This window comes from Macrobrachium rosenbergii, chromosome 23 (assembly GCF_040412425.1).
Source record: "Macrobrachium rosenbergii isolate ZJJX-2024 chromosome 23, ASM4041242v1, whole genome shotgun sequence".
Taxonomy (NCBI): Eukaryota; Metazoa; Arthropoda; class Malacostraca; order Decapoda; family Palaemonidae; genus Macrobrachium; species Macrobrachium rosenbergii.
This window is the reverse complement of record NC_089763.1, coordinates 46,329,983-46,357,719: the sequence shown is the minus strand read 5'-3', so window position 1 is coordinate 46,357,719 and position 27,737 is coordinate 46,329,983. Positions and strand designations below refer to the sequence as shown.

Here is a 27,737-nt window from a genome sequence, read left to right as displayed (position 1 = left end):
AGTGTGCTCTGCAAAATGCACAATAAGAAATACCCTCCTATAAGGAGTGTTGGTTATAGATTGCCATTTATCTGGTGCAGTATTTACAAATACTGTAATGTGTCCTAAGCAAAATACTGGTATGCACAGAAGATTCTTTGGACCTTGTATTCTGATTTGTCATGTTCTGATTGACCTGTCCCTTCAGAACGAAATTCTCTGGTCAACCCTTGGCTCTCAAAATTTTGTTTGGTGGTTTTCTTAAACTACATTATGATAATGTTTTTGTTTTTAACAGGGTGGCCTCATCAACTGTGGGTAATGGGTCCTCTGCCGCCAAAGTCAGTAAGAACCTGTTATTGTTGTCTATGTTAATTAGTCCTAGTCTCTCACATTCATTTCTTTTTATTGGGAAGGTCAAACTCTCACAAAGTTGTCTTTACACTCTTGGTGATCTTTAGTGTTATTAACATGGGGTGCTTTTTCCTTTTGAAATTCATGAATACATTGGCATGCTTTGCAGTTTGAACATTTCTTGCATGTTATTTTGAAGAAAAAAATTAGTGATAAATATGCTAAATAACTAGTTTTAAGTTTTAACAGTTTTGTTCCAGGTTCTTAAAATCCTCGTTTTTGCTATATCACATATGTATATATATAAGTTTGCTTTGCATTTGCTTCAGTTGGGAAATATAAAAGGAAATGCATTAATCGGCAATACGCTTTTAGACAGTTTTGTCTAGCAAGAATATCTTAGAAATGAGGTTTGTTATTATTAGAACAAGCATCACCTCTGAAGAATATTAATATGCTGTACTAGTGTTTTTCATACTGTAAAAAGAAAAGTCATAGTACCGTATTGTAAAAATTATATCTCCTAGTATGTATGTGTTTTAATGTTAGTACTGTGAAACATTTTATTTTAATTTTGATGCTAAAAAAGGAACTTCTTGAAATTAGTCAAGGATGAGTTGATTCAGATTTTAAGAGTATTTTGTTGTTTTCTTATAGATGACATTGAATATTAAGAACTTTTTTTTTTTATTAAGGGAAACAGTGTTATTTTTACAGTGTTTAGTTTTATAAGATTTATTGATTATTAGGGTATCATGTTATTACTAAGACATTAGAGTAGTGTTGTTCTAGGGTCCTGCAATTCTTTAATTAGGACCTTCTGTACTTGAAGAGTTACCTTTAGTGCTATATGAAAATGATTTGTTGAGTGTTTTAGATGTATTTTCCTTAGTTATACACGTAAAATAATTCATGATAATTGAAGGTAATGCCCAAGGTTTACCATGACACAGTCTCACAGAGGGCTGATTAGTGTATGATGCCTCAAAAAATTATTAGGTTATAAAGTGCCGATGTATCAGCATAGTTTTCAAGGTATGGATGATAAGCAAAATAACTGAACTAACTCTGGAATGTAACCAGTATTGGAAAACTATACATTGAGAACTATGAATAGTTTTTTGGGTTGGTGATATTTCTATGACAGACTTGCTCTCTAGTAACAAATTTTCCATTGGTGCCTCTGATTGCAAATTAAGGAAAGTGTCAAGAGACTAGTATAATAGATTAATTGAAGAGCAAGGTGAATTTGGAGAAGTTTGATAGGTAGGTGGGAAGAGAAGATACCAGAGGGAAAGAATAAAAAAAAGTAACAGACTGAAAACACTGCAGCTTGGATCAGATAAATGCTGCAAAGACCTGTGAATACCATGTGCAGTGTACCACAAGGCACAGAGGAGGATTGAATAAACATACCTAAGCATATATACTTGCGTTACACCATTTGTTAGCTCACCTCTAGTTGCTGTAGAGATTTTTAAAGATTTGCCTACATATAGTATTCCTAATTAAAACCAGACCACTGTTGTGCTCCTCACTTGGCCCATGGCTTGAACAAACTTTAATCTACTGTACATAAGAAAGCAGTTGCTAACAGCCTAGGCTGGTTGAATACACCATTCTTATGGACCAAGAATCGATTCACTGGGGCCGGCACTTATAATTCCTGTGATTTTGCAGGTACAGCTGTATATTCAATCTGATTGTAGAAGTTTTGTGCAACTCATCAGTTGGAAAGCAACACTGAATGGCCATTATATGGTCACAGTGCCTGGTCATCAGCCCCAAATACTATTTATCTAACCATCTCAGCTAGGAAGACAAAACTAGCCCAGCTACTGTGGAATGAAATCCATTTTTAGAAATGTGATGGCAAAAACCATAAGCCTTACAAAAGGCTTATGGAAATGGGTAACGGTGGGGATAATGAGCAGGGTAGCTAGATGACAGATCTCAATTTTGTGAATTATTAAGATAGTAAAGGAGATGAAATATGAGTCATACATTTCAGTGAGCAAGCAAGATCTTCATAGACAGATGTCCAGATCAAATCTACCATACAAACATTTTTTGCCTATCATGGTTCAAGTACATGGGTTTTGCCATAATTTGCAAGTTCACAGGGGAAAGTACTTTAAGAATAATTGCTGGTGATATGACTGCAGAAAATTTTTCCAAGGGCTTTATAAGATAACACAGCCACTCCCATACTTAGATCTTTGTTATGTTCTAACCAGCTGGATACATCTTAAAATGGATGTAACAGACTACAATTCCGTTTAAATAAAAAGGATCAGTCATTCATGAGAGAGAGTTTAAATAAAGAGAGAGAGAGAGAGAGAGAGAGAGAGAGAGAGAGAGAGAGAGAGAGAGAGAGAGAGATTCTGCTTTTATATGTTTGCCTCTTATTTCAGTAATTTGATCTAATTTTTAATGTAAAGCCAAAAAATTGAAAGAAGGAAAAAAGTATTGTTGTTTGGCAGTGTTACATACAAGGCACTCTACTAAAGTAGTACCCCATATGGGGTATATCTATCCAACTATACCAAAGACAGTGTGTGTCAAAGTTGCAATATAATCATATACTAATTAAAGTTTCTGTGAGACTGAAGTAAATGGTTCAATTGTTGCTCTAAACAGATTACATGCTCCTTGAATGTTTTTGTTATAAAGTGGAAGAATAGTTAATATAAAATTCATGTTGTTGCAGTGGGTTTTGCAAGAATGTTTTTTAGTAATTTTTTTTTGCATTACTATTAAAATTCATGTTGTTGCAGTTGGTTATGCAAGAATGTTTTTTTAGTGATTTTTTTTAGACTTTGATTAGCAGTCAGGGGCAAAAGGTGTTCAGGTTAAAGTTAACAATTATTTTGAAGGTGTCTTCTAAGTTGAATTTTTGTTGCAGGCTGCAGTCAAATTGACGCCCCAAGAAAGATTAAAAAAGAAGATGCAAGCTCTTCTCAGAAAGCAGTGTGAGTGTATTTTAACACTCCTATTTATGAGTAAAATTAGTATATATTCTCTCTTTTCAAGCATAGTGAGTAGGTTTTTCAGAGTTCTAACATGGTCTGCTTAGATGCTGCAGATTTCATAAGATGACCTAAACAAAATTCTAACTCATTTCCATTAGATTTTTACTGTTTTACATTTCTGACTCCTTTGATATGTAACATAATTCATACAGATATATTGGAGTACACATCTTAAATAAAATGGATTTTCCTTAGGATTTCTGGTGTATTGAAAGTAGTTGCCTATATTACTTTTCAGTAGGTCATTCTTATGCTGACTACCTTATTTGGATACTAAGTTTGCTCATCTAAAATGCCCACTAGTTGTTATGAAACAATCAAATCAGTTTGTTATATATTAGATATGTTTGTAAAGTTTTCTTGAAAATTTAAATAGGCAAACTGTATACCTTTTGTGATTGCATTGCTTTGGTATTAGCTTTTCATTTAAAGATTTACACAATATGTAAATGTCATCCTGCAAGTATGATTATCACCTTTTGATTTGTAGTATTCCTGGCTTGAGCTGGAAATGGTCGTTGAAGCTTAGTAACAAGGTGGTTGATAGGTTTTAGGTAGGTGAGTGTGGCAAGGCACTGCTCACTTGTGCTTTGGTAACCAAGCAGTTTTTCTTTGACTGCCTTTCAGTGTGGTCTTGCTCATTCTTCATTGACTTGACCTTTCGTGTTTAAGCTCTTAACCATTTCTTCTGTTGATGACTATTTTCTTTGTGACCACTCTTGAAATTTCTCATTATATATTTGTTTTAAGATAAGGATCATGTGGCATTTGAGCAACAGGTTTGTCGGGTGAGATAGTGTGTATGGATTATTTTTGTCACCCATGGCTGTAGATTCTGACCACACAAGGGTATAGTCTGCTGTCCTGATTTGCTATGAGGAATGCACTGGCTGGTCTTCTTTTGCAGTGGAAATGCAGGAAGGCCAAGAAGCTTTTACTGTTTTCTGGAGGGCTATGTGTGTTCTGTTAGTGATACCCCTGGTGTACATGAAGATAACTTCCCAGGTTAATCTCCATATGCTTATGGTCTGTCCTTGTTTCCCTTTGCTTTCCTTGACTACTGAACTTCAGCCACGAGTCTACTAATCTTGGTGCTCTTGCTTTGGAAGTCAACTCTGTTGACGATTCCATCGCTGTGCTGGTTCCTGTTGTTTATGCTGAGAGAAGATTGTGCTGCCCGTAGGTCCCATATGTTGGCATGTTGCATGGCCTCTTATATCAAGTCAGGCAGTCAGCAGGTTAGACTCACTCTTGTTCTTGTTTGCACCCGAGTTTGTGATGAAAACATAGAACTTATCAGTTCCTGGTGAGAGATTTCAGAGCTCTCTTTACCTCTTTGAGATTTCATTTGTAACAGTCCAGATGAGATATTTCATGTCAAGCAGGAGCCATGTGGTACTATCTGAATAGGACCCAGCATCTTAGGCTTGAGAAGGATATGTGTAAGAATTCTTTAGTTTTGTGAGAAGAGCAAGTGTGCATATGAGTTGTCTGGTGAGCAGCATAACTGTCTAGTCTGGGCAAGAGCTCATGCAGTCAGTGGCCTCGTCCATAAGTTTTAGGAGAAACTTTTTGGCTCATTAAGTAATGAGGGCAGTGGTCCGGTGTAGACAGACCACCTTTACCTCATTCTACTTGAGGGATTTCACCCACAAGTTCTTGGACACCTCCTTATGACCTGTGGTTGCTGCTGAACAGTTTGTAGAGTTACTTAAGTTTCACACGGACAGGAAAGCATGGTGCCCTAAGGTACGAGAATGATAGAAAGTTGGGGTTGACTGGTTGAGTGATTAGCACCCTCTCCCTCTCCCATCTTCCTTATCTCCTCACTAGTCAACATTCAGGCTGGGTAAGTGCTGGAGTGGACCTTGACAGAGTGCTCTCTGGTCCCTTTATAACTTTGGGGACAAAGGAAAGGGGGTTTTAGGACAGTATCATGTGGACCCTTTATGCCCCATCAAAATTTAGCTATTGACAAACCTGTGGTTCCCATCCTATATGGGAAGGACAGGATCCCCCTTTCATCCTCTGCATGTTGTTGGTCTCATGACCAATAAAATGTCATCATCTGGTTGTGATGGAACACTATTAGTGAAGTGTGATATGCAGTCTTCCCACTTAAATAATAAGTCTCATACATACAAGGCAATAATTTATATTCTTGTAAGAACAAATATCAAATTGTGTAGTGTATTTTTTCAGATATACTGACCAGAGCCTTTTGTCATAATCTCACCTTGACCATGTGCACATAGTCCTTGATGCTGAAGGAAAAAGTTGTCTACTGGTAGGTGAGTTGGTGGTGCTCTGCCGCTCACCTACCTCCCACCAATGAACCACCCTGTTATCAAGCTTCAGTGACCATTTCCCTCTCAGACTTGGATACTCATATATAAATGACTGGGAAAATATCAATTATCCTTATAGAATTTAATATTTTTAGCCTATTGATAATAATATCTTCTTCATCTAACTTCATTTTTTGTGGTATATACTGTCATTACAACTTCGCATGGGTTTTCACACACACACACACACACACAACAAATTGCTCTGATAACGTCATGGTCGCCCTGATTTTTTTGTGGTGTTTCAGAAATGTACACTACATGGAACATACAAAAAAACTTGCAACATTGCTCCAAGGTCTCTTGTTAGAAAGGGATAGATAAGTCATGATTCTTGTGAGCTAAGATTGTTTTAGGAGTTCAGAGCATTTGAAGGATGATTGTTTGTATTAAGGCAATTAGTCAAGGTTTTAAATTGGGCCATATTGAATCAAACACCACAATACATGTGGGATGTGTCTTTTCGAATAGAAATCTTCTTAGTCATGATGTAATGCCATTGAAGTGTATATTTGGATCAAGCAATAAATGTCCCTTTGTTCTTTAAAGAAAGGAACATTAAAAAATTGTAGAATTTATATGTTAGAGAACCTATTTTTAGTTTTAAATGTTTATTAATTACACTGTAATTCAGAGTTCTCCATGCTTAAATTTTTGCCTTCTTCATCATCATTAATGTTTTTGTTAGATTTTCTTTCAAAGGGTTTGTTGTGAAGTGCATTTTCTGCTCTGTCCTCTGTCTTGTTCACATTCTGCCTGGTGCTCCAGCTCTTCATTTGGGTTTTTTGTGATTTTGTGGTCCTTCTTAGCAGGCAGTTGTCCTCCTGCTGCTTCTATATTTACTACTAGTCTGACTAACTGTTCCTCATATCCCTTCTCATAATATGTCCTCCTTAAATCCCAGCATTTTATGGTTACACCTTACAGAATGTAATTCTTTTTCTTTATAGGTGTACATGCCTTTTATACATAGAATATTACAAGACCCATATGAAAAGTTTAGTGGGAAAGTGTTTCATGTTCAACCAAAACTGATTTGGGCAGTAATTGTTTTCTTTCTGTGGCTTTTGAAATTCCATACAGTGCTTTTGCAGCATGGTTTCATGTAGTAAATCATAATGTTGGGAAGAAAGCATTTTATAGCAATTTTTACAGAATACCAAGATTAGGAAGTAGATGGACATTGCTAAGGAGTACTGAAGATTCATTGAGAATTTTTTGGTTACTATTATGTGGACTTGCACAGATATTTAATATTTTGATCAAGGGTTTGAAATATATAGTTATCAAAGGGGTTGTTCACTTTAGAAGGTGGTGGAACATGTAGATAGAAGTGTTTGGTATAGAACTGCCAGGAGGGTAACCTGTAAAAAGGATCCAGATTGTTGACGAAGTCTATTGATGAGAACTTGTAAGGGAATTTAAGGTGTGGAGGTAATTTGTCAGATGTCAGAGGAAAAGATTGGTATAAAAACAGTGACCAAATATTAATATAGTAGATGTAAACTCAATAGGTCATTCAGTTTTTTGGAAGAGACTTTGCAGTTCAAGGATTATTAGTAATCAAGGCCTCCCCATGAAACTTGAATTAGCTAACATACCATAAATTGTGGCCGTAAATTTAATTGTAACAGGGGGTGTTTTTGAAGACAACAAGGACATATCTCAGGTTGTGTAAAGGTTGCATTTTTGGGTCATTGCAAAGGAGTAGTGTAATATTTGAGGTATTGGGAATTGAACATTGCATTTATTTAGGGTACATGACTTATTCATAACATGTAGTTTAAATTTGAATTAATGTATTGAATTTTAGAGATAGGAATGAGGAGACAGGAATGGTATCATAAGGACAACTGCACTACAGTAGAACACAGCCATGTAAGGCTATTATTATAAGAGAACACTCCTGTGTGACATTTATTAGTAGAGAAATTAGTCCTTATGATGATTTTATGTCTGTAATGTTTCTATATGCCAGTGTAGTGTGCTGTTGTATGAGTAACTCTATCAGAAGATATGTCAGTTTAGTTACCTTGCCTGTTCCCATATTGCCATATTGAGAATTGTTGGGGACTGGCATAAGTTGTGGGCAATGATGTCTGGAATGGAGTCAGGTGGTTGCTGCGTGTGAAATAAGGGAAAGGAATTTTAGGGTATGGGAAGCAACAGAAGCACATTAAGAGAAGCAATTGTATGTGTGATTGCTAGTGCAGAATGCATAGTTGCATTTAATTCATGGATGTTGGTATGTGGTGTGATGTATTGCCATCAGGTTTGTGTTCTGTTTCTAGTAGAATGTTGTTCTTTTGTAGTGTTTTTTCTTTTCAAGGGAATTACTGAAGTATTTAATTTTTCTGCAGAGTATTAACTTAAATTCTCAACTTAGGTGGTTTTATAATTTTTACCATTATTTTCACATTTACTTTCATTACATGGATTTTATTAGGATACATTCTCTTAATAAGATTAAGGATGTCAGTCACTGTCATTTGATTAAAATGTTCCTATTTAGTGCTTTTCAAAATGTATCCTGTAATAGGGGGCAGATTTAGTTTTGAGATAAGTATTTTAGCATTGCTTGTAATTGTATCGGAAAGGAAATTTATGTCATTTTGTTGTGTTACAATTTTTTTCTAATTATCAAGTCACAGAACTAGTTTAGATATACATGATTACCTCTGTCTGTTTCCTTCATCTATTATACACAGTGTATGTCAGTGTATAAAAATGTTTTATTTTACGATTTGTTATGAATACTACACAACGTAGTCAAGGCGGATAAGCGTCTTGAAAGAGAAAGGGCAGAAAAAGCTGAACAGGAGCGTCAAGATAGAGAAGAGGAATTGAGAGAAATGGCCATCAGATTGCGAAGAAGGTGAGTTTTATCTCTTTATTTCGTGGCTTTTATGAGGATCAAGTTGATAATAAGGAATATAAATCTTCTGGTAATCATGAGAAATCCATAGTTCTCTAAAGTGGTGATGCAGTATTTTTAAATATTGCAGTAGTATTTGTATATTGTTTCAGTTTGGGAATGGAAAGTTAATATTGATACCTGTTATGAATATATTAAAAAAAGCTTGTAGTAAACTGTGGCATGATAAAGATAAAATAATATTCTGAACACTAACACAATTGAGGGCAAGTTTATAAAACACACTTAAAAATGCAAAATACCTTAGCACAGTACACTTATTAGCAAAAAATGTGTAGTAGCAACACAGTCATACCCCGAACTTATGCGAGGTTAGGTTCCAGAACCCCTCGCGCAAGGCGAATTTTTGCATAAGTTTGGCACGGTCTAAAAAAATGTTAATAAAGGCTTATTTCTGGAGTTTAAACACTAGATATGACCCTAATCATGCTCCCAAAGTATTAAGTTAACTTTTAAATGAAATTAAAGTTACTGTAATTTCATTTAAAAGTTGGCATAACACATTACCCTTAAAAAAAGAAATAAATGGTTGACATAAAAATAGAGTTGGAAGAGAATTTCTCTCTCTCCCCCCTCCGGCTGATCTATTTTTAGGAGTCTTCTCAACCTTGTTTTAAGAACTTCTTTGTTCTGCGTCTCTTTCTTTTTGTTCTGATATGCTTTTTCGTGAACAAACAGTGTTTTTTATTTGAACTAATACAGCTCTTAGTTATTATATCTCTGTTGTAGAATGTATTTGCCACACTAGCCTATTTACAGTTCATTAATGGTACAGGTAAAATTAGATCAATTTAAACTGTCTACTGTACAGGTAAAGATGTACAGAGAAATAAGTTGTAAAAATGTTTGAGCACTAACTACGAATGAGAGAGAGAGAGAGAGAGAGCGTTAAATTATTTATGAATTATTACGGAGGCAGAGAGAGAGAGAGAGTTAAATTATTTATGAGTTATTATGGAGGCAGAGAGAGAAGTTATTCTTATGTTAACCCTTAAACGCCAACTGGACGTACCATACGTCGACTAGAATTGTCTGTTGGGTGCCGAATGGACATACGGTACGTCGACTACAAAAAATTTCAACCTTTGGTCAACTTTGACTCGACTGAAGTGGTCGAAAAACGCAATTGTAAGCTAAAACTCTTACATTCTAGTAATATTCAATCATTTACCTTCATTTTGCAACAAATTGGAAGTCTGTAGCACAATATTTCGATTTATGGTGAATTTTTGAAAAAAACTTTTTCCTTACGTCTGCGCGGTAACTCTGCCGAAAATTTCGGAAATTCTTTCATCATTTTGTCATAATTTTTGCACCGTTTTATATTAGCCATTACATAAAGTTTTATATATGAAAATGTGTGCAATTTCATGTAAAATACAACAAAAAACAACCCATGGTTGTAGCTTTTATCAGTTTGAAAATATTTTCATGTAAATCACGATAAGTGCCAAATTTCAACCTTCGGTCAACTTTGACTCGACCGAAATGGTCGAAAAACGCAGTTGTAAGCTAAAACTCTTACATTCTAGTAATATTCAATCATGTACCTTCATTTTGCAACAAATTGGAAGTCACTAGCACAATATTTCGATTTATGGTGAATTTTGAAAAAACTTTTCCCTTACGTCCGGGCACAGTAACTCGGCCGAACATCTCAGAAATTCTTTTGTCACTTTGTTGTAAAGTTTGCACCGTTTTATATTAGTCGTTACATAAAGTTTTATATATGAAAATGTGCGCAATTTCATGTAGAATACAGCAATAAATAACTCATGGTTGTAGCTTTTATCAGTTTTGAAATATTTTCATATAAATCATGATAAGTGCCAAATTTCAACCTTCGGTCAACTTTGACTCGACCGAAATGGTCGAAAAACGCAATTGTAAGCTAAAACTCTTACATTCTAGTAATATTCAATCATTTACCTTCATTTTGCATCAAATTGGAAGTCTCTAGCACAATAATTCGATTTATGGTGAATTTTTGAAAAAAAAACTATTCCCTTACGTCCGCGTGCTGTAACTTGGCCGAACATCTCGGAAATTCTTTTGTCACTTTGTCGTAATGTTTGCACCGTTTTATATTAGTCGTTACATAAAGTTTTATATATGAAAATGTGTGCAATTTCATTTAGATACAAACAAAAATAACTCATGGTTGTAGCTTTTATTAGTTTTGAAATATTTTCATATAAATCATGATGTGCCAAAATTTCAACCTTCGGTCAACTTTAACTCGACCGAAATGGTCGAAAAACGCAATTGTAAACTAAAACTCCTACATTCTAGTAATATTTAATCATTTACCTTCATTTTACAACAAATTGGAAGTCTCTAACACAATATTTCGATTTATGGTGAATTTTTGAAAAAAACTTTTTCCATACGTCCGCGCGGTAACTCGGCCAAACATCTCAGAAATTCTTTCGTCACTTTGTCGTAATGTTTGCACCATTTTATGTTAGTTGTTACATAAAGTTTTATATGTGAAAATATGTGCATTTTCATGTAGAATACAACAAAAAATAACTCATGGTTGTAGCTTTTATCAGTTTTGAAATATTTTCATATAAATTGCAATAAATAGAAAAAATTCTACCTTCGGTCAACTTTAACTCGACCGAAATGGTTGAAAACTGCAATTGTAAGCTAAAACACTTACAGTCTAGTAATATTCAATCAATTACCTTCATTTTGCAATAAACGGAAGTCTCTAGCACAATATTTCGATTTATGGTAAATTTTTTGAAAAAAATTTTTTTTTTTATGTCGCGTTATTAATTCATGCATCATTTTGTGATAATATTTTTCTGTGTTGCTTTGATCGTTTTACAATTTGTTATATACCAAAATCATCGTAATTTAGTGTACAATACAACGAAACAAAAAATAACTCGTTAGCTGTAACCGTTTTGCTCACAGCACTATTTGTATACAATTATATATGAAATTTTTTTTTCACGGTCATATATTTCAATATTTATATATGATAATGATATTTTTTTCATTTCTGATGGTTGCATACTAAACTTCAGGCAATGACAAAAAAGGAGCCAAAAATGAACTCATAATCGTAAAAACTAAGCATGCTGTGATTTTTTGAAAAAACTTTTTCCGCTCAGCGCTAACTCCCGAACGCAGCATACGACAGACACTTTTGTAAATAGAGGCATAATAAAAACTAAGCATGCTGTGATTTTTGAAAAACTTTTTTTGTAACTCCCGAACGAGGCATCGACAGACACTTTTGTTTAAGGGTTAAATATCAAAAGATGGAAATTCATGATTATTTGAAAATTAGTACTTATTGTTAGGTAAATCATTTATTTATCATACAAAACAAATAAACATTTATTGTACATGTAACATTAAAAATTCTCTCATCTCAGTAAGAGAGAGAGAGAGAGAATTATTATTTTCATCATTTAATGTTATTTAATTTTCACATAAAAGCTTGAAAACTTATAAATTACATAATAATTTAAACAAACACTTTTGCAGGGTTTCTCAAGGATTCGCAAATGTTGCATGTCTGTGAAAAAATCGCCCATGACACTTAGTTAGGTTCCAATGAAAAGTTCACGTATCTGTGAATTCGCACAACTCGAATTGTGTAAGATCAAGGTATTACTGTACAAACCAATAGTCTTTTCTTCATATAAATAAAACCATGAGTAACAACTTTCATATTCCCACCAACTTAGTAAATGCACTGCAGTTTTTGGTCAGAATACAGTAATGTCTGCAATGGCTCTTTATGCCCCTTTTGATCATTACACAAACTTGCAACCAGTTTTCTTGTCCTGTGTTGTTATTGTTTACAGTAACATGAATAGATGAACTATTTTTCATGGTAATAAAGTTGGTAGTATACGGTACAGTACTAATAAAATTCAATAATATTATAAAATATTAGTACTGTATGATTATTAAAAGGAAGAGAAGAAGAGATTCTGGGCCAGGCAATCATAGACTTTCTGGATCAAGACTACATTGCATCTTGGCTCATCTGGTAGTTGAGATACAGTGAGGTACACAGCTCCATAGGTTAAAGTCACTGAGTGCAAATTATGATATATAAGCAGGCTCATCTAGATTGTGATATAGATTAGATTGAGGCAGAAAACATCTTAAACCAGTTTTACCACCAGGACTGTGGTAGAAATGAAAGCAAAGATTCCTGATGTTAATGGGTGTACAGGTAGATTTGGAATCAAGCCATCTTTGATTTTACAGCATTCATGCCAAAGCTGTATGTTATTCAATATCATCTTCAGTCTTGCATATAATAAGTTATAATTGTTAACTTTCCTTGTGAAGCTGCATATTACACTACAGCCTATTTGGTCTTGTGAAGCTGCACATTACATACAGCCTATTTGGCCATGCTGGGGAGCATTAGTGTATGGTTGGTTTAGTCATCATCACCCATAGAATGCACATGGTGTCAATACCTCTCTCTGGAATATTATCAGCATCCATGCCAATTGCTTATAAGAGTTTACTTTGATTCTTTTATGGGTAGACCATCTTAAGTCTTTGAAAACTTAATATAGACCTTTATCATAATGGGATTTCTGTATAGGTCAAGATAATAATTATTTCCTAATAATTTCTTACCCACAAGTTTGTTTTTCAATTTTTCCTTATGTTAAAGGTTCCTTTGTGCAAAGGGATAGACGATACCATATTAGTTTTGACAGTATTCACAGTTTTTGCATGAGTCTGGTAAAGTCAGGACATGAGAATCATCAACAACTTGTATATAAATAAGCTTTCCAGGTGGTTATCAATGTTGATGATGCTCCATTAGCTGGTACTTGAAGCATTCAATTGGAGAGGAAGTCGTGAAGTCAGACTCCTCCAGGTCCACCTATCCATTTTTCCTTGAGCTTGTTGCATAGTTTGAAGTGGTCAGCTTTGTCAAAGGGCCTTGGTAAAGTCAAAATAAATAGTGTCAGTTTCACTGACCAGTTCTGGAATTTTAATTATTAACTATATGGGTGATTAGCTGTAATACTATAGATTTCCCATGTATGCCACCAGTCAGATGATTGATGACTGCTTTCCTTGTGATTTTCACAAGTCTTGAAAAAGTGGGATGTTGGAGATATAGGACTGTATGGTTTTGGGAGACAGCTTACAATATTTGGCTTTAGTTTTGCGAGAGTGACTGTGTAATCAAAGATATTCGGAATGTCATTATTTGTTAATGATTCTCATTTAGTTCTCTTTTACTTGACTTCAGTAGCATTGCCAGGAGGCAGTCTGGTCTGGCTGCAGAGCTAACTCTAAGCGAGTAGAATTTCCTTTTCAATCATTTCTGTAAAGTCAGTATTTCATACTGTTGCAAGATCATTGCCACTTAGGTCAAAGAATGCAGTTGGATCCCCTATCTTGTGATCTGAGTTTGGGGCTGAATACAGACGAGTAGCACTCTGATTGGCATTCACAAATTTGCTATAGTCCTTTGTTGAGGGATCTTTTTACTTTTATCAGAGTCTATTACTGCCCCTTCCTTTCAGTTATTTTGTATATTTTCCTCTGCCATGTTTTTATTAGCTTGGTTTCAGATTTTAAAAAAATTATTAAGACTGTTTGATCAACAGTATTATAGCTGTTAATAATAAAGACATGGGTTAAGTTTTCTGTGTAATGGCATACAAAAGTTTACTCAATTTTTTTAGCAATGTACTGCAGAAATAACAATATAGTTGTTTATGTAAATAGCTTTAAGAGGCTTACTCTTATAATGAATGTGCAATTTATGTTATCATACTATAAATTAGACACCTGTTGTTACTAAAGAGGTTTGAGAGCAGTTTACCTGTATGATATCACTGTAATCAGTAGTTGCCAGTAGCTTGGTTTTCAGATCTGTTGACTGCACTCTTAACTCACAAATTTGGAGGAACAGCAGTAAATGTTTCTACAACTGAGAGAGAATTCTAAAACACTGACCTCAGCTTGGTTACAGTTTTGACTTTGTACGACAGGGAAACTTAGTCTGTCAGTCAGCGTATATAATTTTGTGTGATTAACCAAGTTTTATACCTAAATTTGAGTGTGGACCTGGATAAAAAAGAAAAAACTTTTTGCTAGTATCTGAAAATTACTGTTGTTCTTCATACATCCTTGTTTATCATTAATGTACACATTTCTCATTTATCATTGTTTAGAAATTTTCTGGTGCTGAAAGTCATGTTTTAATACAAGTAAATTCAATAAATTATTCTCCCCATTAAATTAGTTGGAATGGACACTGTCATGAGTATCGTTTGTTTACAAATACAATAATCTTTAATGATGTTTACTTAGCTATCAGTGTTTTTTTGGCAAGTATTCTTTTTTGTTTACATTGTCATAAGTGTATGTTTACAATACTGTACTAATTTTTATTGACACTGCCATCGTTGTTTTGTGTTTATGAATATTCTTCTTTGTTTACAGAGAACGAGAGAAACGCCACAGGCTTCAAGGTGAAGATTCCAGTAGTGTGGGTTCTCGGTCTCGCTCTGGTTCACGTTCTCGATCTAATTCCCGGTCAAGGTCACGCTCACCTTCTCGACAAAGGTCAAGATCCAGACAGAGGTCAAGGTCACAGCAAAAAACTAGGTCACGTCATGAGTCAAGGTCCAGATCAAAATCACCTCTTTCTCAAAAACAAGTAAGTTTGATATTGCTAACAGTTGAATACCTGTACATCATCATTTTAAAATTTTAGAGGAGTGGGTTTTGTTGTGAAATATCATTGGTAGTTATTTGAGTTAATGAAAGATTTTTATTCTTTATCATGTGAAATAGACATTTGAGCAAACCAGGTATTCTGAAGTTACAGGAGTTATATTAGTGGTCCTTAAAAAAGACATTGAAATTGAATACAGTATTAGTATGTAAGATGAAAAAGTAAATTTAATGAAAATCAATATCTTGGAATTTCCTCTACAATTTTAGCATTATAGAACAAAGTTTGGAAAGAGGAGCAGTATTAAAGGTCATTCCATCTTTCATCAAAAGAGTGTAGTGAAGTACAAGCATAAGATTTTATGAAACTTCAGTCATTAAAATCAGTGATGTAATTATTGTCATGCAGTTCTGGTAACTGATTTGTGCTCAGTGTGCTTTCCATGGGCTGGTGCTTATGTATCAGATTTGGTTCTTTTATCACAGGATATTTAATAAGTATGATGAATTTGGCTCTGGCACCCCCAGTTTTTAAAAAATTACTCATTGTACTCATTCTTGTACCTTAAAGGTATGTTTACCAGTCCAGGTAAGAGCTGTAAATTATGTTTAAAAGTTCTGGATTTTAAATTAATTTCTGGTTGTTTATTAATTTTTCAGACTAACTCTGGTAGATGGGGAGTTGATGGGGCTCGTAACAGGGAACGTAACATTGCAGAGTACAGTCGTGAGCATTCTGGTCGTCAGTGGGATTCTTCTCATAAGGACTCCCAGTCTTCTCTTAGATATCGAGAAGTTGTTAAAAGAAGATCAAGATCCCACAGTCCTGCAAGTCGCTGGTAAGTCTAATTAATAAATATCAAACAAATTTTTCACTAAAAGAGAATCTGATTTTACATCTGTGACCCTCTTATTGAAGTGGAATTGTTATATGTTGACTGCTAAACATACAAGGTTGTAAGGTTATTCCAAATGAATCTGTTGTAGCTCAACATAAACTGGTAGTGGTAGATTTTAAGTTGAAAGCAGTAAGGAAAAGAAAAGTTCCAGCCTGGAATAGGAGGATCAGAACTTGAAGCTGAAGGAGGAGAAGGCAAGAGAGTTCAGAAGTAAAGTGGAAAGAGCCAGAGAAGAGAGATATGTAAATGGAATGTCAGAATCACCTGAAGAGATACGGGATGATATGAAAGAGATTGTGGTTCCAGCAGCAGCAGAGGTATGTGGGAGGACAAGTGGTAAGCAGCAACAGGAAAGAGAAATATAGTGGTGGAATCAATAGGTTCAAACAGCTGTGAAGGAAAAGAGTATAGCCAGAAGAGGGTGGGAAGAAGATAACAACCAAACAAGTCAGAAGTATAGATGGACAAAGAGGGAAACAAAGAGAAAGATAGCGATTGCAAAGGGAGAAGCCATGACAGAGTAGTATGAGAAGATGGGAACACCAGAGGGAGAAAAGATAACCTACAGAATTGTAGAAGCAAGAGGAAAAGACATGCAGGATGTAGGAGAGATAGGAATTATTAAAGATGAAAATGGAAATATCTTAATTGAGGAAGAAGAGGTCAAGAGAAGATGGAAAGAATATTTTTCACAGCTATTAAACACTGAGAATGAGTGTAAAGAACTGGAAAATGTTCCTCCATTAGGACCAGTAGCAAACATCAGAGACAGTGAAGTCGAGAATGTTATAAAGAAAGAAAAAGTAAATAAAGCTGTAGGAAAGTCAGAGGTAACAATAAAAAAAAATTAAAGTATTGGGAAATCTAGGCAAAGAGTGGGTGCACACACTATTGGAAAAGATGCGGTGTGTAGAGGAAATGCCAGCGGACTGGAATGATATTTGGCTGATTAAAACGTATAAACAAAAAGGAGACATGTTAAACAGTGGAAACTACAGAGGAATAAAGCTTTTGGAATATGTATTCAACATACTAGAAAGAATAGTAGAAGGAAGGTTGAGAGAGTTGACAGATGTACATGAGGAGCAGTTTGATTTTATGAAAGGGAAGAGCACAGTGGATGCTATTTTATAGTAAGACAGGTCCAAGAGAAGTATTTAGAAGGAAACAGGAAAGTTTACTTGTGTTTTGTGGATCTTGAGAAGATGTATGACAGGGTACCAAGAAGAGTAGTTTATTGGTGTTTGAGAAAGAGAGGAGTACCAGAGAAGTTGGTAAGGCTAGTGAAGATGATGTACGAGGGGGCAAGAACCAGTGTACAGACAAAATATGGGGAGACGGAGGCATTCCCTATGGAGGCTGGCCTCCATCAGGATCAGCTCTGAGTCCATTCTTGTTCCTCGTTGACATTAGAATTAAGGAACAAAGAAGAACTGTGGGAACTGATGTTTGCTGATGATTTAGTCATTATAGTAGACACAGAAGAAGAATTGCAAGATAGGTTTTTAGCATGGAAAGGAGCCCTAGAAAAGAAAGGAGTGAAAGTGAACATTGGAAAGAGAGCCTATGATTAGTAGTAAAGAAGGACATGAAGAAGTAGTAAACATTCAAGTGGAAGATGGTAGAGTGTTAAAACAGAATGATGAGCTTAATACTTGGGATCAGTAATAGCAGAGGAGGGAGATACTGAGAAAGCATTGAGACAAATAGTGAAAGAAGCATGACAAAAATGGAGAGAAGTAACTGAGTTGTTTTAGACAAGACAATGCCATTAAGGCTCAGAATGAAGATTCATAAGAGTTATCAGACCTGTAATATTATATGGGGCAAAAACTTGGGCACTTTAGAGGAAAGAGGAGGGACTATTGGAAAGAATCGAGATGAGGATGGTGAGATGGACTGCTGGAATATCACTACTTGAAAGGAGGCAGAGTCAAGATATAAGAAGAATGTGTGGTATATGTAAAGGAGAAGGCTAGGGAAGCTCGTCTCAGATACTATGGCCATGTAATAGAAGAGAGGAGGTGGAACCAATCAAGAGAGCTAAGAACATTCCAGTAATGGGGAGAAGTGTGGGGCATCAGTGGATCAGATGGATGGATGTTGTGAGGAGGGATATTGGTGAGGTGGGACTGATAAGGTCGAAAGTAGAAGAAACATAAAGATTGGTAGATTTTGATTAGATATAAAATCAAAATAGAATAAAGTGGTTTTGGTTAAATAAAATTTAAAATCACATTTAGGAGAAAATGAGGAAATAAGAATAGTCTGTTTGTTATTAGGTCAGAATTTTGAGAAATATTAAATTTGATTTTTAACTGGTGATTTGTTTTACAATTTAGGGACAGAGATAGAGACCATTATAGTAGTCGGCGCAGTCGCAGCAGAAGTCGTGGTAGAGATTATGTTTCTGGTGGAAGAGTCAACAGTAGCAGTAGCATTAGAAGAAAAATGAGCAGGGATTATGAAAGGCCAAAAGAAGAACGCTCAGAGCGTGATCGAGGTGACAACTATAGAGATCATCAAAGCACGTCACAGAGGGATTATCAGCACCGAAGCTACCATCATCGAGACAACCAGAGCTCGAGAGACAGTCACCGTGACTATAACCGAGATTATTCTCAACAAAGTAAACACCAGCCTACAAATCAGAGTTCAGGAACAGAAGACAGGTTAGTAGTAAATACTTTTGTTTAAGGCTAATTTTATTTTATGTAATTACATGTAAAGATATTTACCATTGTTATTGTTTATCAGTGTGTACTGTGTTAGATGTTAAACACAGTTCATATTACCAGAATAGTTTCGGCAGGAGAAATGCAATTTGATTGGCACATAGAGATTTGTTGATCATAATGGCAACTGGAAAACTGTACTTTCAAGATATAATTTAGCCTCATTGGTAAACAAGAAATTAGCTGAGATAGAATTTTGATAGCTAACACTTGTTTGAAGAAGTTATTGTAGATACTGTAGTAGACTTGGAGATTTTGGATGCAATTCTTTTGAAAGTAGTTAGCCCAGATTCCCTAATTTTTTTATAAATCATGTAAGTAAATTCTCATATTGGGGCTTATTAGTGTACGCTACTGGGTATGTACAGTACTGAATAGTGCAAAATTTGAAACTTAAAAAAATAATGAAAAATGAGCTGCACCATACACCATGTTAACTTTTTTCTTGTACTTTCAGAGATCCCAGTGGCCGCATAGGAAGAATACGCTTAGTTGATTATTGATGGACAGAACGTTTATCTCAATTTATTAAGGTACGAATTGTGAAAACTATTTTTTTTTAATGAAAAAGAAAGTTTGATACATGTAAAGCACTAAGTTTGATACATGGGAAGCCTTCTTTGTGAAGCCTGACTGTTTACAATGCCATTGTGGACAGAGCACTGCCAATAATGATCCTATGCATGGGTAAAAGAAATACTGTATTGCTTTAATATAAAGTGTATATTTATCCGGAAAATATGGAGCAGCTGATATTACCTGGCTTTTGTTTTGGGAATTGCCCTCAGCGGAGGGCTGTTAAGTTCACTGGTAGACAGTTTTTTGTAATTACATTTCCTAGGATGTATAATTTAATGTGTCATCAAACTGAATTTGATATGGTAATCAGTAATTTATCTACCTTACATAGGTGCTTTTGAAATCAGTAGTTTTGATATACAGTAGCAATGAATATGATGAATATATATGACTTGACACTTTTGTCATTTTACTTGGGGACTATATTGTCCATCTAAAAACTGATATTGGTAACATCTTCCCATTCTGACAGGTATTCTGTACATTTTACGTGACTTGATTTTATATAGTGTTACTTTGCTAATAATATATTTTCTGATGTAGTACTATGTCCTCAAATTATTTCATAGATAAAAGAAACTGAATAAATGTGGTATGAGTAGCTCAGTTTCGTAACTTGAGTAAGCTACATTGTCATATGTCAAGGTTTGCACAGCTATTTTGCCTCGCACATTTACATTTTCCAGTAGCACAGTCAGTTAAGTTTACTACTTGTACGCAAGTATTGCAAAGATTAAGTTTGGTGGATGAAACAATAATGGTTGCTCTTAATAGCCAAAAGAAATTAATACAGTAGATGTTTCCTTGGTATTATTGGTGGTGATTCCATAATGCCACATTTAATTTTGGGTGTAGAAGATATGTGGAAAAAATATAATTAAGTGTTATATTGGTTGTAGCTCAAGTTGTTTTATCATTCATTAAAAGTACTAAAAGAAAAAATATGTTGCCATATTATGAGTAAAAAGAAAATTGCCAGTAAACTCAGATTAGCTCTTTTGGGCAAAACCCATTCAGTGTGTTTGTGATATTTAACAAATAAGTTGAAGAATTGGAGTTAAGGTTAAAGCTATAATATTTTTGTTCAGAACTATTGAAGGTACAGCATTTGAACAGCATATCCTTGTTGTTTGTGAAGCATAATGAGTGTATGAAGATGAAATAATGTGGGATTGAAACTAAAAGATGTGGGTAAAAATGTTGAATATTAATTGACACTGCACTGGATTTGAATAAGCATCCTTGTCAAATACATATGTTTTAAAAATAGTTTTCCCACTTACAGCATGTAAAAAAAATGGTATTTATTAGGAGGTATTGGTGTTTACAATTTATATCTCAACAACTTCATAACAGCATTATTTTATACATCAACTCTGTATCTTATTATGAACAGGTCAGGAGTATCTGTTTGGTTGGATTATGACTTTCTTTGAGATTATTTACTCTGAACTTGATGGATTATATTTTTCACAGGTTACAAATTTTCAGTTTGAGCTTTGTCCAAGATTGAATGGTTTGAATGTGCCATATTTGATTACTCAACTGAGAGTCAGTTCCTTTACTAGTGTACCTGTGATATAGCATGAATGTTGTATTTTAGAGTTTATTCTTTGCCAGAATTTGCTGGTAAACAATATTAGAAAAAGTAGGATCAAGTTCCCTTATCAAAAGCTGTATGCAGAGATATTCTTTCTAGAGGGTTTGTGCATATGAAAGAATATATGGGTATTCTATATATATATATATATATATATATATATATATATATATATATATATATATATGTGTGTGTGTGTGTATATATATAATGTATATATGTGTATATTATATGTATATTTATAAATATGCATGTGTATATATTTATATGTATATTTATGTGTATATACTGTATATTTATATATATATAATTTATATGTATATATATTGTATATATATACTATATGTATGTATATATATATACATATATAATATATGCATATACATATATATGTATTTATACATTATATATATATATTACATATATATATGTATTTATATATAGATATATATACATAGTACATATATACATGACTTTTTATAAACTGTATTTGTGCGTGCCCTTCTTTCCTTTCATTTTTTTTATGTCAGGTAATTTATTACAAAATTTGGTTTTTCATTCAATCCAGTTAATGTAACTAGATTTGATAGGACAATAATTGTTTATCCCATATGATTCCTTGTAAGGTGCAGCTTTCAGTGCAGAACATACGTTTCTAACTTAGATGGGGTACATCTAAAAGATTAAGAGTGTGGTTCTGATGGATTCCCAATGGAATGGAAAGTTGCTTAGTTTTTTATAAGGGTTAAAAAAGTCATAAATAAAATATTCATGAAATGGGCTGCACATAGACAGACATTTTCTTAATGTAGTCCTGTTCATAGTCTTCCTTTTTTAATGTAGTTTGATACCACTGAGTTGCATCTTCTGAGTGTTGTTGGGCAGACCGAAAGGATTCATTTCAAGGTGAGGTGTAAATAAGAGCAAGACAAAGTCAAAGACATTAGACAGCTAGGTTGAACCAGCCAAGTGGTGTGGATGAAAGGCAGTTACATAATGGAACCCAGTAAGTTGACACAGCAAAGAACCTTAGTACTGCTTGCAGTTTAACTTGTAAGACACATTGTAGTTGATAACCCTCTCCCCTTACATAGTTCTTGATATTAGGATGATATTTTTGGCACAAGTATATGGATACTTTAGTTGCCATATGTGATTATGATGTGGGTATTGTTAATTTTATTTTTATGGTTAAGCATTAGAATGCTATTTCCTGGACACTTTTTTTTTATTCTCATGAGGGAAGAAATTATTAGGATAAACTTTATGCAAGCTTATTTGCTAGGAGAAGCAAATTGTATAGGATTTCTCCCTACTGAAAGGTAAATGTTTGTACATATGTATATAAACATGACACATGACAAGTAAAGGAAAATGTACATAAGTAAATGATATATTCCAAGACCACTGAATTTCTATAGTTATTTTCATATGGTAATTTGACAATAAATGCTCATGTACAGTATTTGCTTTATGCCTTAAAAGCACATCTTTCACAAAGTGTAGCATATTTGTAACCTTCATTGTCATGCATCATAAAAGTGTTGCAATTCTTTCATAATCCTTCTACAAGTGTTTTTCATTATTTTCTACTGTACCTGGATGTATGTTGTAACTAGGAGGCTGTAGTTATGGTTTTGCCAATTTGTGCTGTGGTATTTCTGTGAATAGAAAATTAATTTTTATTGAATGATATCTGAATTGATATCAGTAGGTCTCAACATTTAATATATTATTGGCTAGTATTTGATATATTATTGGCTAGTATTTGAGTAAGCCATCTTCAAGCATAAGTATTTACACTGCGGTGTTCAGATCAACTCCCTAAACCAGAATTTTGTCAAACTGAAACTTTTTTTTAATCACCGACATCTGTTCGGACACTGCAAATATATTTTGTTAATATAGAATTGGAGCATCATTATATGGGTTTTAGAGAAAATTACTTCAAGATCTTTACACATTGTAGTTAAAGGTATGACAGTTGATCCCCAGCACTCGGTTTATTATTTTCACATGTTATATATGATTGCTAGTCTTTGTTGCAACTGGACTATGAATTTGCATAATTTTAACAATAGGCTTCTACTTCACACCCTTGCACTCGTAGCTTTTCATCCCACTTCTTCAGTGACAAGTTTCATGTTACTTACCTTTTGGGGAATGTTGAGTAGCTGCCTGTATTGTGTTGTGCCCTCATAAATCTGAAAGATGTATTGGAAATGCAAAATAAACTCTCTTTGAAGCAAAATGTACCTTTGTTTAATATGCAAGTTAAGCATTGTTTCCAGTTTAAGATTATTTTAGTTTTTAGTACCCATGTGAGTAATTATTCATTGTGAAATTCTCATTTGGTTGCTTTCATGTCATCCATTTTCAAAGAAATTCAATGATTGAATCATTTGGACAGGAAAGCTCGTACTTTCATGAATGACAAAGAAAAAGGTATAAAATTTTCAATTGTGTGCAGTAAAAACATTTGACATTTTTTTTGCACTAACCAACACCAGATGCTTGACCTATCTGTAATAAATAGTATATCAGATTTAAAAACACTTGGCTCAATATTTATATTTACATATAATGTTCCTAAAGTACCTAGACCCATAGGGTATTGAGTAGTACTGTGGGCAGTTTCCAATTACTGGTTTGCTTCAGAAAGCTTATGTCTTTATCAAATGTAAGTCTTACTATGCGCTTATGGAACTTCTTTTGGGAAACTGAAGTTCACTATCATGATGGGTTGATACCATCAGCAAAAAAAGTATACATTTGTTAATGGTGCTGCTTTGATATCCCTTTTTATATTTTGTGATGAACATAAAAAATCAGTGAATTTCACCGTCTTCAAAACACCACTTTTCATGTATACCAACATTCCATACATGCTGTGTCAACTTGAATACAGTGAATATTTTAAAAGTAAGATGATGTGGTTCGTTACTGTAAAGTATAGACTACTGGTCACTTTTACCAGAAGTTTATGTATTGGTAATAGCCACAATGCCCTCTCCAGAGGCCATTGTGGGTATTACAGATATATCTTGTCAAGTATGTATAACAGACATAAGTCTCTTTAAAACTGAGCAGTGTGTGCAAAACCAGTCATCCAGCTATATTTTTTTCATTAGTATTAGAGGTAGCGGAGTGTAGTTACATTAGCAAATTGTGAATGAAAGTAGTAGTTCATGAGCTTTGAAATTTTATAGGGGAATTTTAATAATCTACTTCAGTCCCATATATAATAAGTAAATTCTTATATCATTTTGTAGCAGTTACTATTTCGAAGATTATTTCTAGAGAGGGAGAGAAAACTCTTATTTTGCCCTGTCTCTTTGGTTGTTGTTGAGTTAAGGAACAACAGAAGCTCAGGTGGTAGCTTAACCTCTGTAACTTGAAATTGTTTTGTTGCCACAGTTGGTTTAAGGAATCAGATTTATATGAATTTATTGTACATATGTATTATGTATATGTTTGTTCTTGTGTACCAATAAAAGTTATTATTATATTTTGTTTCTTGTAACCCCCCCTCTTTTTATTAATAAAAAAATATTTTTAGGAATATAGTATCAAAGCTTTGATTTTTTTATTGAGAGGCAATAGCATTAAGCATGGAGCTGAATATTTTATACTATAATGGTAATGGTGCAATGGCCCTAAGCAAACAGATCATGACCTATACAATGAGTTTCAAGAAAACTGCCATTTAAAAAGTTTCAACGGAGCATTTAGTATGAGGAAGGATTTTTTTCAACCCCATAGATAAAAGTCTTTTGCAAATGATTGGGATGATAATGTTGGTTAATGATATAAGATGAATATAATTTCAGAAACATCATTTTTCAACAAATGCAGCTGTACAATGTACATTTAAAATAAGCAATCAGTTTGCTGACAATACCAACAGAAAAGCATTTCCAATGTTGTATGAGAGGTGGTTTTGATTTTGTTGATATTCCATTCAACCCCAAATGAACAAAGCTAATTCAACATGCAAATGATTGGGATGATAATTTTTGGAATTCCTTTTATGGAACATTACACATTAATGGGGTTCAATGATGAACTATAGAAATTTCAAGAAACTTAAGTTCATTCTTCACAAACAGTTTTTGCTCAAACCTTGGTTTCAAGTTCAGAAAGTTTTTCATCACTTTGCGTCTTTTATGTAGATGATACAGTCACAATTTCATACAAAGATTCCTTTAAAACAAAACGAGAGCCGAGCAAAAATCACCTTTACCAAATAACTGTCACAAATACAATCACATTTTGTATTCTAATGAGATAAGCAATCAAATTTAATATATAAATACCAACATATCGAACATGATCTGCAGCTTAATAGTTCTAATATCCAATGTTGTGACGATGAGAGGTGGTTTTGTATGATTTGTTGATATCGAGAATATAATATATAAAGATATGGGAATATAAATCATATATATATATATATATATACATGACCATTACTAATGCAACTGATTAACTTTGGAAAACAGTTAATTACAATAATTATGCCCATAGAATATGGTGCATGTAAGATGAATTCTGGAGGAAATTTTCTCCATTTCCAATGACTGTAATTGCAAACCAGCCCAAGATGCAATTTTTTCCTGTACCTCCATTTTCATTTTTTCCATCTTGCTATCCACATTGACAAATGTTTCATTGTCGGGGTTCAATGTTACACCTTTCAAACCCACCTACTCTCATTTCCCTTTCAGCGCTGAAACCTCATAGGTCCCAGTGCTTGGTCTTAACTAAACTCTATACAATTCCATTCCTTTGCAAATCTGACCCACAAACCCCAAAAACAACATGGTTACTCTAGGAGGCCAGGGGTGGTTGTGTGCACATTTCAAGTTCTAATTTTCTCTCAACGGTTTTTAGGTTTTAAGGTGCTAACAAAAAATTTGTCATAATTTTCTTTGGTCAAATCAGGCCATTTTGCCCCATTTCTTTGACCAGAAGTGGTAAAAATTCTTGATACATTTCTGAAACAACCTCTTCCTAATTTGTTAACAATATAAAATTACTATTAATTTTTTAAACAAAATACTCTATATATATTTATGTCCATATGCAAAAATCATATTTACCAAATAATATATATATAATATACAATCACATTTTAAAATTATTATATATATATACAATACATAACATTAATTATTATATATATATATATATATATCTATATATATATATATATATATATATATATATATATATATCTATATATCTATATATATATATATATATATATATATATATATATATATATATATATATATATATCTATATATATATATATATATATATATATATATATATATATATATATATATATATATATATATATATATATATATATATATATATATATATATATTTATATATATATAATATATATATATATATATATTTATATATATATATATATATATATATATATATATATATATATATATATATTTATACATATATATATTTATAATATATATATATATATATATATATATATATATATATATATATTATATATATATCAAAGTCGAAGGCGGTTGCTTTAAACCTGATGAACAGCATCGAGTTAGGGGAGAAGGAGAATTCCTTGTATTTCCTTTCAATGTACTTTATTATTAGGTCCTATGCAAATATTTTCATGTGCTCCCTGGAGGAGCGCCTGCTGAACGATTGCCCTTTAGCTTGCCTTCCGCTTTTTTAAATATATGACACCTTTCTACTGCTCAGGAACAAAGATCGAGCAGATGAATTTCTTGCCAACCAAATGCATCCAAACATAAAGTTTACATTCGAATTCTGAAAATAAATTGCCTTTCTTAGATATAATGGTTTCAAGAATGATCATTTTAATACCACGATTTTTAGGAAAAAATGTTTTACCGGTCTGGTTCTAATTTTTATAGCCACTGTTTCTTTAGTTTTAAGCAATTCTTTGTCTACCTCTTCCACAGGGCCTTAGTTTAACATCTGATTGGAGTGGTTTCACACTGAAATTCTAAACCAATATTTTATTAATAACTGTTTTCCATCTGAGCTCTTTTACAAACATTTGCAAATTTTTTAAATAATATTTTTCAACCAAAATTCAGCTGGCAAGTGTCCCGCTTATCACGATTTTTACCAAGATTTGACAGACAATAAACAAATATTTGTTTCTGAAGTACCTAATAATCCAATGTCTTGTTTAAATATAAAGAAAGTCTCACCCTTTGATGACCCAGTCATATACCTGTTAATTGCCCCAGATTGAAAATGTGCTCCAAGGTTGCTGAAGGTGAGATTAGACCCTCATCGTGGCGTAAGTTACCACGGGTGCTAAATTATGAATTTTCACAGATATTGATCAACTTTTCATTTAAACATCATGTTTCATGAAAGACTGGATAAAACAAACTATTCAGACTGCAAAGCAATATATCTGGCTGGAGCAGATACTCTTGACAGTGCTCTAGTACAATCCAATGTTTGTATCACTGTACCAGAGTTAAAATGTGAACATGAAGAGGCAGATGACAGAATTATTTTTCATTTATATCATCTTGTGACCAAAGGACATGAT

At 33.6% G+C, this 27,737-nt stretch overlaps 1 protein-coding gene across 1 annotated transcript in view; it reads left to right on the top strand.

Annotated features, from left to right (window-relative positions):
* Window positions 1-21,277, top strand: part of LOC136851594 (CLK4-associating serine/arginine rich protein-like) — a 50,928-nt gene extending 29,651 nt beyond the window's left edge. The window contains exons 12-18 of the mRNA XM_067125891.1: window positions 278-320; window positions 3,239-3,305; window positions 8,483-8,588; window positions 15,102-15,318; window positions 15,996-16,174; window positions 18,577-18,906; window positions 19,427-21,277. Coding sequence (XP_066981992.1) covers window positions 278-320; window positions 3,239-3,305; window positions 8,483-8,588; window positions 15,102-15,318; window positions 15,996-16,174; window positions 18,577-18,906; window positions 19,427-19,472 — 988 coding nt within the window. The 3' untranslated portion in view covers window positions 19,473-21,277. The remainder of the gene's footprint in view (window positions 1-277; window positions 321-3,238; window positions 3,306-8,482; window positions 8,589-15,101; window positions 15,319-15,995; window positions 16,175-18,576; window positions 18,907-19,426) is intronic.
* Window positions 21,278-27,737: the final 6,460 nt, after the last annotated feature.